The sequence below is a fragment of the Gobio gobio genome, assembly GCF_949357685.1.
Source record: "Gobio gobio genome assembly, chromosome: 16".
NCBI classification, from domain to species: Eukaryota; Metazoa; Chordata; class Actinopteri; order Cypriniformes; family Gobionidae; genus Gobio; species Gobio gobio.
This window is the reverse complement of record NC_137109.1, coordinates 11,674,930-11,694,707: the sequence shown is the minus strand read 5'-3', so window position 1 is coordinate 11,694,707 and position 19,778 is coordinate 11,674,930. Positions and strand designations below refer to the sequence as shown.

Sequence of the window (19,778 nt, the reverse complement as noted above, 5' to 3'; positions counted from 1 at the left end):
CATTGAGTGAAAGTAAAAAAAAAAATTCCAATTCAACTGTACTTAAGTTAAAAATTGATTTTGAAAAGAAGAATCTGAGATTTTCTTATTTTGATTAATGCTATGGTTAAAGCAACTCCCTAGCAACAACCCAAAACACCATAGCAACACCCTAGCAACTGCTCAGCATCATGCTATCAACCCAAAAAAAGCATAGGAATTGGCAAGCAATACTCTAGCAACCACCCAATGTCAAACAACCACTCAGAACACTTTGGCTGCTGCATAGTAACACCCTGGCAACCAGTAAGAAAGGCTTTATTTATATAGCAGCATTTTATTACAGTGTTAACAATGTTATGTAGGCATTCACAGAAAATAAAAAAATGCATAGATAAAAACTTCCTGAAGGAATGGCTCTAATGATACTCTTTAAAAGTGTATAGTTGCCATAATGTGGTTCCGTTGTACTGTCAATGTGATGTCTCATCACCACACGGAGGTGACAGCAACACACACAGTGTGTTTTGCAACATTAAAAGAGCTCCGGCTGTCCGAGGGGGATTTTCAGATGGTTTTATTCAAGTGTGTGCGCGTTATTCCTGGTCCTGGTCTGCATGTCTCTCACACACCCACGCTGAGCCTATACACATGTTCCCGAACACACACAGGAAGCAGGAGGCCCTGCAGCTGAATGCAAAGAACAACATCTAAAATTGTTTCTTTTCTCAGTGCCTTTGTTTTTCTTTTTCCACTTTTCTTTCAAGGCTGTGTATGTTTCCCAGGAGCCCGTACAGAAGAACAGACAGCAGTTTTGGTGACTCTCCCCCCCCCCCCCCCCCCCCCCAAACTGGCTCCCACATCATCAGTACGGCACTGCCAGATGTTTAAGGAAAACAATCTCCCGTTTAAAGATAATCCCAGCAGAGATGAGCAGCTCGGGGGTAGTTTATATGGGTGCCAGAACGATGGTCCTTGCGGAAGCCGTGTGACGTCTGGTGGGAATTCTGGGATGTATCTGTTGTGTGACAAAATGACACGTTTGAGAGTGTTAGCAGGAGATCGGGATGCTGGGAAGGGTCAAGCGAGCACGCCGTTCCCATCCCAACACACACACACACACACTCTAAAGACACTACATCTGTTTATATTAACTAAACCAATATATCATATGATAGAGCTATTAGACTCAACCATCACTATAACATCTATGACTACTCTTGAGTTCAGACTGTAAGAAACCACCCAGAATGCCTTAGAAACCACATAACAAAACTGTAAAATGCTTACAGCGTTTTAGAAGCTGCATAGAAATGCCTTGGTTACCACCCATAATATCTTTAAAACTGTGTTAAAATACTCTAAAATGCTTTGAATCCCTTAGCAACTGCATAGCAATGCCCTGGCAACCACCCAGAATTTTGTTAAAACTGTACAGGAGCTCTTCTTAAAATGGAACAACTAGAACCTTGGCAACTGATAACCACCCAGAACACCACACCGCAACACTCGGTTTAGCACATGCATAGTAACGCCCTGGCAACCACCCAGAACATCTTATAAAGCACATAGCAACACTATAAAATGCTTAGAATTCCTTAGCAACTGCGTAGCAACACCCTGGCATCCAACCAGAACACATTAAAACCACACTGCAACACTCTAAAATGCTTAGAACATCTTAGCATAAGCGTAGCAACCCCCTGACATCAGCCAAAACACCTTAAAAACTGCATAGCAACTATCTAAATTGCTTAGAACACTTTAGCGCATGCATAGTAATGCCCTGGCATTCACCCAGAACACCTTAAAAACACATAGCAACACTATAAAATGCTTAGAATCCCTTAACAACTGCAATGCAACACCCTGGTAACCAACCAGAACACCTTAAAACCACACTGCAACACTCTAAAATGCTTAGAACACTTAAGCACATGCATAGTAACACCCTGGCAACCACCCAGAGACACATAGCAGCACTATACAATGCTTAGAACTCCTTATCAACTGCATAGCAACACCCTGGCAACTACCCAAAACGGTTATACTGTGATCTCACCTGCATTCATAAAGGATTTCTGCCAGGTTGTATAGCTGGTGTTTCTGTCATACATGTTCATTTAATGAAGTCATAAGTACCAGACGAGGGTGGATGACAGTGATTTCTCTTGTATTTTGTAGCATAATTGTTTTAGCATGAGCTCTTTTCAGCGACCTGACGGCTTCTGCATGAGTCTGTGGTCTCTGACGCAGGTTGGCCACAGTGAAGCTTTTCTAGAACCCAGAGAGACGTTAGCATGAAAAAGAGCCTGTTCTGACATGGACCTCAGCCTCATTTTGTCCTCTCTCTCTTTCCTTCAGAGCTACCGTTCTTTAGACTTTCATATTCTTCTTCTCCTTCTGTGTTTTTTAGCCAGTCTTTCTCTCTCTCTCTCTCCCTCTGAAAGGGTTTGATTCAGAGCCCTTTTCATTCCTGAGCTCCTTGGCAGCGAAATATTCCACCGTATTCATCTCGCCTTTTTTCAGATGTTATGTTTTTTTTCTGGTGCTCTTGGTCTCGCTGCAGCTTTCCGAGGATTCAGCACATCATAAAACTAGAAAAGTAACTGCAGCTCACAGACCTGATGCTTCTCATTTTAAAATGGCCTATTTTTATTTTCATTGACTGTTTGATTCCTTCAAAATAGTCTTATGCATCTTCAGAAGGATTTAAATGGTTCATTGACTCACAATCATGTGTATGTGTAAGCATGACTCCTGGGGTCTCTGTGTGCGTCCCCTGTGTATCGGAGATCATGAGAAAGTTTCCATGTCTTTTCTGGGAATACACACTGGACAAACTCCTCCTAAAGCAACTATAACAGCACTCAAGGCTCCTTGTTCTCTTCTGTGTGTCGCTCCTGAGGGACCTGCAGCATTTTATGAAGTATGTTTTTCCTCTGGCAGTATATTAGTGACGAGATAGTCTTAATGGGCATCTCGCAGGATTTGTGTGGGATGGTTGATTTTTGATTGCTCCGGTGAGATAGTGATGATAGTTTTAAGAGACACAACAGCACTTTATTACTTATTGCCTGGTTGGAAAATGTTTTAAACTGTATTAGACCTAACAGTTGAACAGTAGAGTAAACAAATATACTACACGAGTATGCAAATGTATTCAAGTTTATGAGGCAAAAAGATTATTTCTTCCTGAAATCTGCTTTATTTCACGAAGCAACACTTGAGAACTTTGTGTGTAATTGTGTGGCTAAAAATACCTATGATTAGATCACCCTACCAAACATCTTTTACGAGTTAAGAACATATCTCCAGAGTTACGCATTTCACTCTTTTTCCAGCGACTCCCTCGAAGGATTCCTCCTCCGCTTTTTTGCCCTCCGCCTCTTCTCAGTGATATGTTCTTCCGCCCTCTCTGGTTTTTCCCACCCTGGTTTTGCACCCAGTGATCGAGCTTTAACTGTTTCCAGACCTCCAAAACACCCACCTCCACCCCACCCATCCATCCATTTCCACCCACAACAACCCCATCCGATCAACCCTAGTGTTTACTTACTCACACACACACACACACACACACACACACACACACACACACACACCCTGGTGGATTTGGATCGTTGTGACCTCTGACCTCTATGACTGACCCCCAGAACACCTTAAAAGGGATCCGATCTCTCATAATTAGACAGATCCTGAAACCTTAATGTTTATTTGTGTTTTCAGAAGCACTGAAAGATACGCACAGGCTTTCTATAAATAAATAGTGCTAAAGTCTTACATTTCTCAGTTTATCAAAGTTTTTCAGTCATCTTTGTTAATTCGGTAAGTCAATCCTTACTAGTACTATTGCAGAGTTATGTTGTGATCAAACCAAAGTATTCAAGTTAAGTGTGTATGTCATCCTGCAGCATTTGTGTTTCAATTATTTTTATATATTTTAGTTTTTTATTTTATATTTATTTGTATTTTTAATGTTATGTTATTTATATATATATATATATATATATATATATATATATATATATATATATATATATATATATATATATATATATACATATATATAAACTTGTTATTGTATTTATTTAATTTTTTTTAACTTTTTTATTTTATTTTATTTTATTTAACTTTTGTTATTTTATTTTTATTTATTCATACATTGATTAATTTGTTCATTCGTTCATTCACTAACTCACTCACACATTCATTCATTTATTGAATCGCACGTTGATTGATTTACTTCATTCACTCTTGCATTGCTTAATGTTTTGATTCCTTACATTGATTCATTTGTTCATTCATTCAAACATTAATGTATTGATTTGCACATTAATTTTTGTTCATTCACTCACACATTCAATTATTTATTGATTTTCACATTGATTGAATGATTGATTGATTCACTTCTGCATTGCTTAATTTTTTTGATTCCTTATATTAATGCATTTGTTCATTCACTCACACATTCAATAATTTATTGATTTTCACATTGATTGAATGATTGATTGATTCACTCTTGCATTGCTTAATTTTTTTGATTCCTTACATTGATTCATTCACTCACTCACACATTCACTCACTCACTCACGCATTCATTCATTCATTTATTGATTCTCACATTGGTTGATTGATTCATTCACTCATTCATTCATTCACTCACTCACACATTCATTCATTCATTTGTTGATTCTCACATTGATTGATTGATTGATTCACTCTTGCATTGCTTAATTTTTTTGATTCCTTACATTAAAGGGATAGTTCACCCAAAAATGAAAATTCTGTCATCATTGATACCCTCATGATTTTCCAAACCTGTATGAGTTTCTTTCTTCTGCATAACACAAAAGAAGATTTTTTGAAGAATAAATAGAGCAACCATTGACTACCATAGTAGGGAAAAAAATACTATGGTAGTCAATGGTTGCTCTCTCTGCTTGGTTACAAACATTCTTCAAAATATCTTACTTTGTGTTCAGCAGAATAAAGAAACTCATACAGGTTTGGAACATCATGAGGGTGAGTAAATGATGACAGAATTTTCATTTTTGGGTGATCTATCCCTTTAATGCATTTGTTCATTCCCTCACACATTCATTTGAGTCACGCATTGATTCATTGATTCATTAACTTTTGCATTGCTTAATTTTTTGATTCCTCACATTGATTAATTTGTTCATTCACTCACACATTCATTCAATTATTGATTTGTTGCTTCTAGCTTATGCTACTCTAAGTAATGTCCAAAACATTACTTTTGGTACTTCAGGCACTTTTTGTGATTTTTCGCCTCTTCATGACGGATCGCTTCCTGTATTCCTCAGTTGTAAGTCACTATGGATGAAAGCGTCTGCTACATGAATAAATGTATACAATTATATTTTGTTATTTTATTTGTTTGTTTATATCTATATAAATGACACGTTAATATATTTTATTAATTACATTTTTATGAAGCTGTTGTTTTGTTGGGAAGCTCATCGTGACCGCAGTAGATGGCAGTGAATGTGCCACGGTGAAAAATGCAACAATAACAGCGTTTGTGAAACATGCTTCTGTTTGTGTGCAGTCAGGCATGTGTGTCCCTCTCTGAAGCCTGTGTGAGAAGCGGCCCATGTGTTATTCCACAGCGATGGGCACACAAGCAGCACATCCAGTCAGTTGAATGCAGATATCCCAGAAAATTAAAGATCATCTCATGGAAATATAGTCAGGAACTCTTTGTATATTCTATCATGAGTTTTTAAAAGGACTTCACTAGAGTAATATGACATACTGAGGAATATTCTCTTTTGTAAAAATAAATGTTGAGGTAAGTTGAGTAAGATTGCTGTTTCCTTTGGCTTTGAGGCAAATCAATCCTGAGTTGTTTTTCCTCCGTCTGCAGAGTCTAAACGTGTCCTGCTCTGGAAGACAGCATGAAGAGTTTCACCATCAGCCGGTTCCAACTGACTGCCATGACAACAGGTAACAGACTAAACAAACCCCAAAATAATGACTTAACCAAATAAAGCCGACCTAAAGCTCAGTATATTCATGCGCTTCTGTGTTTAATGTACAGAGCTCAAAGAAACATTCTTTTATTGCTTATTTGACACTTTTGGTTATTTAAAATGATCCAAATTCCTGAAACACTAACCGATTTGGAAAACGTAATTTATCTAGATTGTCACATGAAGATATATTGTAACTTAAAAAGCTGTTTTAAGGCAAGACAGCTGGTAGATATCATTATGCTTCCCCTGATGATTACTCACAGTATATTAAGACATATGCTTTGTATTAAAAGTAGGGCTGTTAAGTGATTTACAATTTTTAATCTAATTAATTATACAATGTGGCGATTCATTAATCTAATTAATCGCAAATTAATCGTAGATCAAAAGTGGCTGAGATATAACCCCAAAGGATGATTTAAAGTCATTATTGTGTTAAATGAGAATTTTCAAATAGACATTACAAAAATAATGTTTTTATTCAACATTATTTAGTACACATAAACCTTTAGGCTTCTACGGCCATGAGTAAATTATGACAGAATTTTCATTTTTGGGTGAACTATACCTTTATTAATGTGGAAATAATGATTTTTTTTTATGAAATGATACTCTAAATAAGAAACTAAAACTGCCAGGTGGCGGTAAATTTGCTGTGTCCCAATTCTTTAGGTTGGTGTGAAATAAACAGTTATGTAAATGTAGAAATTAAAGTTAAAGTAAACAGTTATGTAAATGTAGAAATTAAAGTTAAAGCTCCAATCTCCTCCCTATAATCCAGAAAAAAGTCTGTTAGTGCCTCAGTGACAACTTCACTCAGAGAAGCCGTCGAACTCAGCTGTCAATCATGACGTCACACCCCTGTTTTTATAGCATCAAATAACTAACTAAAACCAAACTTATTTAAAAAACGAACATTTGAAATAAAAATATTGTGATAAAAACTGCATAAAATGACAGAAACCATCTTTGGAAAAAAATTATATGAAGTATAATATGATTGTTTAGTTTGTCTCGCGTCCATTAGAATACACGGAGGGGCGGGGGTTATGAGCTATACTGGGACCAAACACCTGGGGGCGATCGAGACGCGTCAGATTAAGTTTTTAGGCTTGGTTTGTTGTTCTGAACTGATTCCTTCTCCAAAGCGCATTGGTCATGGGCAATATTAGCCTTTATAGTGTGCACGGATCCACACTTCGAAAATCCACCAGAAATAGTAGACCGTCCTGGGACTTTTGACATCCTCTTTTCAACGTACTATGCTTTGGGACACACTTATTTTAATCTCACATACTATTTAGGATGGATCGTATGGACATTTGAGTCACTCATTAATTAGATTAGTTCGAACGGCTAATTCGTTCAGGAATTAAGAAAATAGCTCTCTTTATGAAAGGGCCATTGGATCATTGGTTGTTTCGCTCTAAACGTGGATTTATTCAGAAACTAAACACCGCTGTTGTGCTCTGGCTTTATTGGTAATATTTTCAAATTTATGAATGAACTATGTAGGTCTGGGGCTGGTGTGTTAATGCATTAAAACATAATCATTTTAACACATTATTTTTACTAATTAATCAAATTAATGTGTTAAAGGGTTAGTTCACCCAAAAATGAAAATGATGTCATTAATTACTTACCCTCATGTCGTTCGACACCCGTAAGACACAGATGAAGATATTTTAGTTGAAATCTGATGGCTCTGAAAGGCCTCCATTGGCACAATGCACTTTACACTCTCAAGACCCTTAAAAGGTACTAAAGACGTCGTTACAAAGTCCATCTCACTACAGTGGTTCTACAATAACTTTATGAAGCGACGAGAATAGTTTTTGTGCGCAAAAAAAAACTAAATAACGACTTGTATAGTGATGACGATTTCAAAACACGGCCTCATGAAGCTTCGAAGCGTTATGAATCAGTGAGTCGAATCATGATTCGGATCTCGTGTCAAACCGCCAAACTGCTGAAATCACGTTACTTTGGCGATTCAAACCGCTGAATCAACTCACTGATTCATAACGCTTCGAAGCTTCATGATGCAGTGTTTTGAAATCGGTCATCACTATATAAGTCGTTATTTAGGGGGTTTTTTTTAGCACAAACTATTCTTGTCGCTTCATAAAGTTATTGTAGAACCACTGTAGTGAGATGGACATTGTAACGACGTCTTTAGGACCTTTTAAGGGTCTTGAGAGTGTACAGTGCATTGTACCAATGGAGGCCTTTCTGAGCGATCGGATTTCAACTAAAATATCTTCATTTGTGTTCCGAAGATGAACAAAGGTCTTACGGGTGTCGAACGACATGAGGGTAAGTAATTAATGACAACATTTTAATTTTTGGGTGAACTAACCCTTTAAATCGACAGCCCTAGTTAATAGATTTCTGAAATGTGATGTTTAAATATCCAAATGATGCATTATTTAATTAATTTTACAAAAATGCACTAATTTACATACATTTCCAGAACAGAAATCTGAACATTGGATAAAGCCAAGTTCAAATTCTTGATCATTTTGTCGACATGTTAAAGTTAAAGCTTTTTACAGAAGGAAATTTCTCTATTTATCACTCCATAGATCAGAAAATACTGTCAACAGCCAGTAAAAAAAAATCACTATGGTTTTAGAAATGTCAATCAGGCGAATGATATATGAACAAACCCCTCTGTAAAACCCTTCAGAATAAAGGAAGGAATAAAACTGTAAAGTTTGGTGTACGTAAAGCTGCTAAAGTGGCGATTTCTAAATCTGTGAAAAACTTGCAGCAATTAAAGATAATTATTGTAATTAAAATCTACAAATGCAAATAGATCAAATTTAATAAAATAACCACTTAAACTCTGGGGACCCTGTACAGGAATTACATCATCAAGTATACTTTAAATTTTAAATGTTTGTGGAGGAGCTCTGACCTCTGACCACTAAATTACTCTTAAACCATTTCCGCCTGGATTTGGCCTTCCCAAATTGAAAAGCTTCCCATACCCACATACAGTGGTCTAAATTCAATATTTTGGTGTCATTTTACAGGAAACCATTTTAAGTTTCATAAAACAGTGCTAAAAGTGATAAACATATGTTGTCTGAGCTGTAATACCCAGAGCTTAAGTAGATAAACACTTATTTTGGATGTTTGCTTTCCACTAGTCTGTAGTGTCTTGAAAAAATAGCTACAAAACTTGTTAATCCCAAGATTCTCATGGAGGAACCACACATGTATTTTCTCAAAATCATTTCTACACATCTTGAGTTATTATAGAGCAGTAGTGAGTGAAGTTTTACTAATCTGAATAGGCTTTATTCTGAACGTCACATGAACAAACAGGAAAACTGGTTTTATCGCATTGGCTTGTTGGAGACAGTGTTAAAGTCAGTACGAACTGACACAAGCTAGTTCTTTTTATTGTTAGAGTTTGATTTGATTTAAATAACTAAATGTTGGTGAGAAGAAGAAAATCAAAAACTTTTCGATATCAATCTGCATTTGTGATTGACATTGGTTATGCTCATCTTTGCTCGCTCCTTTAAAGGCATCTTGGGTAAACGACTCTTTACAAAGCACCTGAACCGAAAATGATGCAACCTGTTTTACGGAATACGAAAGTTAGTTGCGCATAACCCCCATGCTGGTTTGCTGGTGTTGTGTGTGCAGGTTTGGTTCTGCTCTGTCTGGGAGGTTCAGGTCTGGAACTCAATCCCGGCATTCCACGGGTCATCCTCTCCATCAACTCCTCCTTTACCATCACCTGCTCCGGCTGGGGTAACGTCACATGGCACTTCAAGCGGGAGGAGAACGTTCCGGTGTTCCACACAGAGATGCTAAGTCCCACCTCCAGTGTTCTCAGTCTGGAGCAGGTGACGTGGAGACACACCGGGGTTTATGTGTGCTCTGAGATCGGGACAGATGAAACAAAAGAGGTGACCGTCTTTGTGCCTGGTAAGGACATCAGTCTGTGTTGGTGTTTAAATATTACGGAATACTCACGGAAATATTAAAAATGTATTAATTAATACTGATAGACTACAAGGCTTGGCTCTGGCTCTGGGTCTGGCGTGCTCAGTTGGGCACACAAAATTTTCCAACATTTTTCAACTAAATATCGAAATAAATCTGATTATTAAACTAAATTAACCATATAAACTAAATTACTGCTCTAATTACTGATCTTAAGCCCACACTGTCACTGTATGATAATTGAAATGAACTGATGACATTTTTTCTCCACAATGGCTATACGGCTGAATAAAATTATGCTGCATTATTTTCCTGTTTAACACTGTAAAGCTGCTTTGAAACAATCTGCATTGTTTAAAGCGCTATATAAATAAAGTTGACTTGACTTGACAAGGCAAGTTATATTTGAACATTTTAACATTGGAAAGGTCAATGTTAACATTGAAAACATGGATGTTTTTAGTTTTAAATTAGCTTGTTCTCATAAATGTTCTGTTGTATGGGAATTTTCACTCACATATTCATTAATTTGTTGTTTCATTCACTTGTACATTTATGTATTTATTCTCACATTGATTTGTTCACTCAACCATTCGTTAATTTATTGGTTCTCACATTGATTCGTTTGTTCATTCACTCATGCATTAATTTACTCACTAACGCATTCATTTATTGGTTCTCACATTGATTTGTTTGTTCATTCACTCATGCACTCATTTACTCACATTCATTTTTTGATTCTTACGTTGATTTTTTTGTTCATTCACTCATGCACTCATTTATTGATTCTTACATTGATTTGTTTGTTCATTCTCTCATGCATTCATTTACTCACTCACACATTCATTTATTGACTCTTACATTGATTTGTTTGTTGATTCACTCACACATTAATTTATTGATTCTTACATTGATTTGTTTGTTCATTCACTCATGCATTCATTTATTGATTCTCACATTGATTCTCACATTGACTCTTTTGTTCATTCATTCACTCACACATTCATTTATTGATTCTTACATTGATTCGTTTGTTCATTCACTCATGCATTAATTTATTGATTCTTACATTGATTTGTTTGTTCATTCACTCATGCATTAATTTACTCACTCACTCACTCACTCACTCACTCACTCACACATTCATTTATTGATTCTTACATTGATTCGTTTGTTCATTCACTCATGCATTAATTTATTGATTCTTACATTGATTTGTTTGTTCATTCACTCATGCATTAATTTACTCACTCACACATTAATTTATTGACTCTTACATTGATTTGTTTGTTCATTCATTCATTCACTCACACATTCATTTATTGATTCTTACATTGATTTGTTTGTTCATTCACTCACACATTCATTTATTGACTCTTACATTGATTCGTTTGTTCATTTACTCTTGCATTCATTTACTCACTCACTCACTCACTCACTCACTCACTCACACATTAATTTATTGATTCTCACATTGATTCTCACATTGACTCTTTTGTTCATTCACTCACACATTAATTTATTGATTCTTACATTGATTTGTTTGTTCATTCACTCATGCATTCATTTACTCACTCACACATTCATTTATTGATTCTCACATTGACTCTTTTGTTCATTCATTCACTCACACATTCATTTATTGATTCTCACATTGATTTGTTTGTTCATTCACTCATGCATTAACTTACTCACTCACATATTCATTTATTGATTCTCATATTGACTCTTTTGTTTCATTCACTCACACATTAATTTATTGATTCTTACATTGATTGTTTGTTCATTCACTCATGCATTAATTTACTCACTCACACATTCATTTATTGATTCTCACATTGACTCTTTTGTTCATTCACTCACACATTCATTTATTGATTCTTACATTGATTTGTTTGTTCATTCACTCACACATTAATTTATTGATTCTCACATTGAATCTCACATTGACTCTTTTGTTCATTTACTCACACATTTCTTGATTCTCACATTTAATTCATTTTATCATTCACTCATGCATTAATTAACTCACTCACACATTAATTTATTGATTCTCACATTGATTGGTTAGTTCAATTGAATCACGTTGAATTGTTTGTTCATTCACTCATGAATTTATTAATTTATTGATTCCTACACTGATTTTTTCAGTTCAGTCAGTTCAGTGTTGATTCAGTTCAGTTCAATAACTGTGTAAAGTTTCTCAATGATTAAATGGTTTCAATTCGGCTATAAAGCAGCTCTGCAGAAAACAGTGACGTCGTCATTCACTCATTTAATTATTCTCACATTGATTTGTTTATTTGTTCACTCACATTCATGCAATTATTGATTCTCACACTCATGCATGGATTTTTTCATTCACTCTCTAATGCTCTCATTCATTTATTGATTTGTTCGTTCATTCACTCATGCATTAATTCAATTATACATTGATTCATAAATTCTGTCTTCCTCAGATCCTGAGGTGTGGTTCCTCACAAACGATCACGATGTGGTGACTAAGACGAGAGAGGAAAGCACGATCCCGTGTCTTGTGACCGACCCATCGATAAACGTCACGCTGTACGAGCGAGACATAGAGATGGCGGTGGAGGGCTCGTACAACCCCAGTGTGGGCTATACTGCCGCCCTGGAGGACAGAACCTACATATGCAAAGGAGAGCTGAACGGCACGGAGAAAGAGTCCATTCCATTCTACGTCTTCAGTATATTTGGTATATTTGCTCAAATGCTCTTTTATACTTTGAAAAGGGTCGTTTTTTGTCTCTAATGTTGCTCAGGAGATTTACTGGAGTTCGCAGTGATGTATCAACTTTGTCTCAGAGGTTTCTCGGAAATTAAAACAGACTCAAATGAGTCATTACTCCTCACCAAGTAAGAGTATAGAGCTATAAAATATGAAATACAGAATGAGAAATTATTGATCTCTGACTCAATGTGTACAGTTTGAGATTTTGAGACATTTCAGCAAAGGTGTGCTTCCATTTAATCTCATTACTCATCTTTTTTGTCTTGTTTTCCAGTGTAAATATCGAAACATTCTTAAATAATCCGTTCCTTAGATTAGATATTAAACCGAGGTCGTGACTTTCTGTGGTCATTAAAAATCCCATGGCACTTGTAAAGAGTAGGGGTGTAACCCCGGTGTCCTGGCCACATTCCCTCCATTGGCCCTTATCAATCATGGCCTCCTAATAATCCACATACTTTGAACTGGCACACTCTCTCCTCTCCACCTATAGCTGGTGTGTGGTGAGCGCACTGGCGCCGTTGTACTTTGGCTGCCGTCGCATCATCCAAGTGGATGCTACACACTGGTAGTGGTTGAGGAGAAATCACCTGATATGATTGTAAAAGCACTTTAGGTACAGTAGTACATAGTAAAGCGCTATATAAATTCCTCATTCATTCATTCATTCATTCATTAAATCAAGAAACATTTATTTGAGAAGCAAAAGTAATTAAGATATTAAAGAGTTAGTTCACCCAAAAATATAAATTATATCATTAATTACTCTCATGTCGTTCCAAACCTGCAAGACTTTCATTCATCTTTGTTACACAAATTTGAGAGCTTTCTTTCCCTCCTTTGACAGCAATGCAACTACCACTTTGACGCTTCCAAAAGTTCATAAAGAGATCGTAAAAATAATCCATATGAATTGAGTGGTTTAGTGCACATTTTCTGAAGAGACTCGATCGCTTTATATGATGAAAAGATTGAATTTAGGCTTTTATTCATATTTTAACACTCATCAACGCACACATCAGGTATGGAAAATGGTAGCTCAAGAATGTTCGCTTGACGCGCGAGAACCAATGAGGTTCATTCTTGTGTTACGCAGCACGTTTTAGCTTCCTCAAGAACCAATGAGGATCATTTTCGCGTTATGCAGCACATTTGAGCTTCTGTAAGAACCAATGAGGTTCATTCTTATGTTACGCAGCACGTTTGAGCTTCTGTAAGAACCAATGAGGTTCATTCTTATGTTACGCAGCACATTTGAGCTTCTGTAAGAACCAATGAGTTTCATTCTGCTGTTACGCAGCACATTTGAGCTTCTGTAAGAACCAATGAGGTTCATTCTTATGTTACGCAGCACATTTGAGCTTCTGTAAGAACCAATGAGTTTCATTCTTATGTTATGCAGCACGTTTGAGCTTCTGTAAGAACCAATGAGGTTCATTCTTATGTTACGCAGCACATTTGAGCTTCTGTAAGAACCAATGAGGTTCATTCTTATGTTACGCAGCACATTTGAGCTTCTGTAAGAACCAATGAGTTTCATTCTTATGTTATGCAGCACGTTTGAGCTTCTGTAAGAACCAATGAGGTTCATTCTTATGTTACGCAGCACATTTGAGCTTCTGTAAGAACCAATGAGGTTCATTCTTATGTTACGCAGCACATTTGAGCTTCTGTAAGAACCAATGAGTTTCATTCTTATGTTATGCAGCACGTTTGAGCTTCTGTAAGAACCAATGAGTTTCATTCTAATGTTACGCAAAAATATCTTTGTCTGTGTTCCGAGGATGAACAAAAGTCTTACGGGTTTGGAACGACATAAGGGTGAGTAAAATGTCTTGTTTTCTGAAAAACGGATTAAAATTAAAGCTGCAATATGTAAAAAAAATTCTGTAAAATATCCAAAAACCACTAGGCCAGTGTTATATATTTTGTTCAGTTGAGTACTTACAATATCCAAATATTTCCAGCTATTTGTAAATCGTGAGAAAGTTGCTGTTTTAAACAAGGAACCGAACAAAGGAACGCTTTTTCGAAGGAAGTTTTTTTCTGCCCCCTTTGGTAGATATTTTTTTCTTGTTTTAGACATACATTTTTCAGTAAACAAGACTTAATATCTGAAGTCATTTTGCTTCTCAAGTAAATGCATCTTGATTTAAGAATATTAAAAAAATTGTACTGGAAAACAAGAGAAAAAAATGTCAGTGTAATAGAAACGATTGAGATATTTGTGATTTTTCTTTCCTATATATGTCTGCTAATGCCTTAATATTACAGACATGTATGACTGTATTTAGCATTCATGTGTCAACATTATAGGCGATTGTTTGCTAAATAAAGCTGTTCTGAGTTGAAACATTCACCATTTACTTTTCATAGAAGTTAGAAGATGGTTAAAAGATAGCCCATGTGTTTCACATCTGTTCTCCTCCATTATCTGTGTCATCATTGATTGTCATCAGTTGATTTTTTTTCTGTCAAACAATAGCCGTTTTTGTTCTTTCTTTCGCACACATGTCTTTAGCTCCCGAGGCTCTGGATCCCTACATCAACGCCTCCAAAACGGTCCTGAAACAGGGCGAGGCGCTGAACGTTAACTGTACCGTTCACAACGTGCAACTCGCCTTCTTCACCTGGGACTTTCCCAACAAAGACGTGGTGAGTGGGCTGAAAATAAATTTCTTTGTTTTCATTATTTTTCCGTTCGAGCACTTAGAGCTCCCTTGAGAAAGTCCACATGTTGAAATCAGCTCAAGATGTGCGGCCACACCTCTCCCCTGGCCATCGTCATGAGGAACACGTGTTTTTATTAAGAGCTAAATCAAAAATGATGGGGAAAGAAGTGAAAAGCCAAAATACCAAAAACAAGTTAGTAGCTGTAGTTTATGCACATCAGCAGAATCAATATCACATAGATTTTGAGGATTTTAATATCTAAACATTCTTTAACTCCCCAGTAGTCAATCATTGTATCTATTAAAGGTGCAGAGTGTGAATTTTAACGGCATTTAGTGGTGAGGTTGTGAATTGTAATCATCCAACGCTCACCCCTCCCTTTCGAAGCACATAGAGAAGCTACGGTGGCCGACACAGGACAAAAATGTTGTCATCGGAGAGAGCAGCGAGTGACTAGCGCTCTGTACCGAAGTTTGTCCCTTTAGGGCTACTGTAGAAACATGGCAGCGCAAAATGGTGACTTCACTGTAAGGGGACCCGTGTTGTATGTAGATAGAAATGGCTCATTCTAAGGTAATAAAAACCTAACGGTTCATTATGTAAGGTCGTCATACACCACTGAAAACATAGTTATGTATATTATATTGCATTTATATAAATACTACACACTGCACTTTTAAAACTCATCCTTGATCACCAAAATTACATAGTTTAAAAAAACTTCATGCCTTAAAATAGCTTGAATATAACTCTACAACCTTGCTTCATTTAGTTTACGTGGAGCCATGAATATGCTAATTAGCCCTGCCTCCACACAGAATACCTGATCCACTCGGTCAACTTTACTGTAGTAAACGCTGCACAATGGCAAGTGAAAATACTGGTTTAATTCAGCTATATATGTTTGAATATAAGTGTGAGTCACAGACTCGAGTTTCCATCTCTGGTGTGTATACAAGAGCAAATATTGTCTCAATGGAAAAGTACATATCTGACACTTATGCAAACCCCAATTTTTTGACTCTCAGGCAGGGAACATTGAGCCCTTGACTGACATCCTGTCATCCATGAGCATGCGGTCCTTTCTGAACATCACAGACATCTCGCCCGCCAGATCAGGACAGTATGTTTGTCATGTGCGTGAGAATGTGGGGGAACACATAGCTTCAGCCAGTATTAACATCACTGTTCTGGGTAAGACCTGCAGGTATCACACACACACGAATGCATCAGATTTATATTATTGTGTGTATGACTGCATATTATAAAGTTTGGCTACTTGAATCAGTGAAGGTCAGCACCAGGGTTATTATAAGCTGTACAAAATGATTTTGTGAAATTGTAAATAAAGCAAAGAATATTGGAGTATATTTTTACAAGAAAATAATACTCAGTTTTTTTAATTCAGTGTGTAACTTGCCATTTCTTTGTAATTATTTGTGAAATTTACTGACAATTTATGAGTAAACATTTTCAAATTTATTTCAATGTAGTTAACTAAAATGAAAAACATGCTAAACTTTTATTACTTGAAATTAATTTCAACTGATATTTACTATATTATGTAATTATATGTATAATTTAAAATGTTATTATTCAAATGTATTATTATTAATAATAATTATGATTTTTGTATTATTTTATTTTTAAATGTTTTATACAACATTTTCATTTAGATTAGCTTGATGTATTAAAATAACTAAAATATATATAGAGATAAAAAACTATAAATATTTAAACAAAAAAAACGATATTGACTATATTATTTAATTATTTTGTATAATTTCTAATTGTATTATTAATGTTTTTTTATGTTTTATACAACGTTTTCATTTTGATTAGCTTGATGTATTGAAATAACTAATATATATATATATATATAAAACAATAAATATTTAAACGAAAAAACAGTATTTACTATATTATTTAATTATTTTGTATAATTTATTTGTTTTAATTTAGATTAGCTTGATGTATTAAAATAACTAAAATGTATATATAGTCTATATACATTTTAGTTATTTTAATACATCAAGCTAATCTATATAATATCTATATAATATAGATGTATTAAAAAACGATATTACTATGTTATTTAATTATTTTGTATAATTTCTAATTATATTATTAATGTTATTATTTTATTTTTAAATGTTTTATACAACATTTTCATTTAGATTAGCTTGATGTGCTAAAATAACAAATAACTGAAATAAAAAAAATTAATATGTAGACTTATTAAAAACATCTATTTATATTTACATTTATATTTATGCTTACTGTATTATTGAATTATTTTGTATAATTAAACATTTTATTATTAATGTTATTATTTTATTTTTGAATTATGTACTAAAATAACTAAAACTGACAGTAGATTTATGTGATTTATGTGAATATGTGATTTTTTTGTATTTTATTTTATTATTTTATTTTGTAATACTTTTTTACAACATTTTGATTCAATATATAGACGTATTAAAAAACTAACTAAAAGTAATACAAATGCAAAAAACACAATCAAATAACTAAAAAAAATTATAAAATAAAAACAGAAAATATAAAAATAAAAACTAATTCAAAATATTAATAACCTATAATGGTATCTCAATGCTAAAATAACACTGGTCAGCATCATTTACGCAGTTTTCTGGTAAAGCCATCTGATGTGTGCATGAGCTGAGGAATCTGGGTGGCATCTTTTCAATGATGCTTTGACGCAAACGCTTATTAAATCAACATCCATCGCTTTAAAACAAGCCCTCAGTCTCACAGCATCTCCTGTGATGGAAAACTGGCTCTGATTTTTGCGCTCCGTCACGCTGCGTGTGAATGCAGACCTTCTACTGAAGGGAGTAAGTTATGTTGATGTTTAACATTATGAAACCACAGCGTCCAAACAGCTGTACACAGGAACCCTTGAGGAACGCTGCAGATAAGCGTCAGAGGAACTGATTTAGATCAATGCAGATCTTTGTTAAAGTGTCAGAAGCACTTGCACACGCAGCATTTTGCCTCGACACACAGGATGCAGCAACTGCAGCAACGTTTATGAAGAAAGTGCTTTTAGCACCTGGACATTTAGATTATGATCTATCAGCTGTAAGTGAGAGCACACTTATGGAATATTAAATAGATTATGTAAGAAGATGAGCAAGCAAAACTCCTTCTTTCTTGCTCGTAGGATGTCATAGGTTTCATAATTTGGCGTTGGTACGATGTTTTTTAATGCTTTTGAAGCGTCTCTTCTGCTCACCGAGGCTACATTTATTTGATCAAAAATGCAGTAAAAACAGCAATATTGTGAAATATTATTACAAGTCAAAATACGTGTTTTCTATTGTAATATATTATAAAATGTAGCTTATTCCTGTGATCAAACCTGACTTTTCATCTTCAGTCTTCAGTGTCACATGATCTTTCAGAAATCATTGCTCAAGAAACATTTAAGATTATTATCACCGTTGAAAACCGTTATGCTTCAGTGTATAACCCCCGTCCTGCACCATTTGTATTAATGGACTGTGTGATTTTCATCTGTCTGTCTGTAGAAAGAGGTTTTGTGGCTCTTACTTCACATCTGGACAGGAACGTCTCTGCGCACCTGGGAGAAAACGTGGAGTTGAAGGTTGAGATCGAGGCATATCCCAAGCCTACTGTTCGCTGGTCTAAAGAAGGCGCTGTTCTTAGAGGACACAACACGAGACAGGAACAGGAGACCCGGTAATGAGCCCTCTCAACACAAGAACCTCCATTAAACAACATTAAACCTTTCCACGGGATATCTGATGTGTCCTCTGGATCTGATGCAGGTTTGTCAGCACATTGACCCTGGTCAGGATCCGACTGGAGCAGATGGGTCTCTACACGGTTAGCATCCAAAATGAAGATGACATTAAAGAGATGACCTTTGACCTAGAGGTGAAAGGTGAGACAGTTTGACATCCTTTTACACGCCGCCCCCATTTCCTGAAAACAGACACCCGGGCTGGTCTTTCGTTTAAGCGTGCAAGAATAATACCAGCTGCTGGCCTGCTGAAATTTAATTTAATTTAATTAGTGTAATTTAATTGAATAGTTAATTTAATCTTTAATATTTAGTTTCATTGAACTATTTAATAAAATAAATAAAATATAAATGAATAAAAATGTCATTTGTTAGTCACTTTGGATAAAAGTAAAAGTAAATGTTAGTGTTGAAAAAGTTGAATTTAATATATATATTCTAAGTTTATACAGGGTGCGATTTGTGAAAAAAACAGGATGTTTATATTGCCTATATAGACTATTTTTGTCAGCTGTTAGAGAAACATTTTTACAACAAATATTCCGAGATAGCTTTGATTTTTGACAACTATTTACAATGATGCGAATATTTCTTAATTTCAGATAGGAATGCAAAATCATGT

At 35.4% G+C, this 19,778-nt stretch overlaps 1 protein-coding gene across 3 annotated transcripts in view; it reads left to right on the top strand.

The window, feature by feature from the left end:
• The window catches only part of pdgfrb (platelet-derived growth factor receptor, beta polypeptide), an 80,190-nt gene that overhangs the window by 24,920 nt on the left and 35,492 nt on the right, over positions 1–19,778 (top strand). For all 3 annotated transcript variants that reach the window (XM_079839628.1, XM_079839626.1, XM_079839627.1), the window contains 7 exons: positions 5,873–5,952; positions 9,642–9,926; positions 12,404–12,661; positions 15,218–15,351; positions 16,398–16,563; positions 18,921–19,092; positions 19,182–19,297. In XM_079839628.1, the coding sequence (XP_079695754.1) occupies positions 5,904–5,952; positions 9,642–9,926; positions 12,404–12,661; positions 15,218–15,351; positions 16,398–16,563; positions 18,921–19,092; positions 19,182–19,297 (1,180 nt within the window). In that variant the 5' untranslated portion in view covers positions 5,873–5,903. The remainder of the gene's footprint in view (positions 1–5,872; positions 5,953–9,641; positions 9,927–12,403; positions 12,662–15,217; positions 15,352–16,397; positions 16,564–18,920; positions 19,093–19,181; positions 19,298–19,778) is intronic.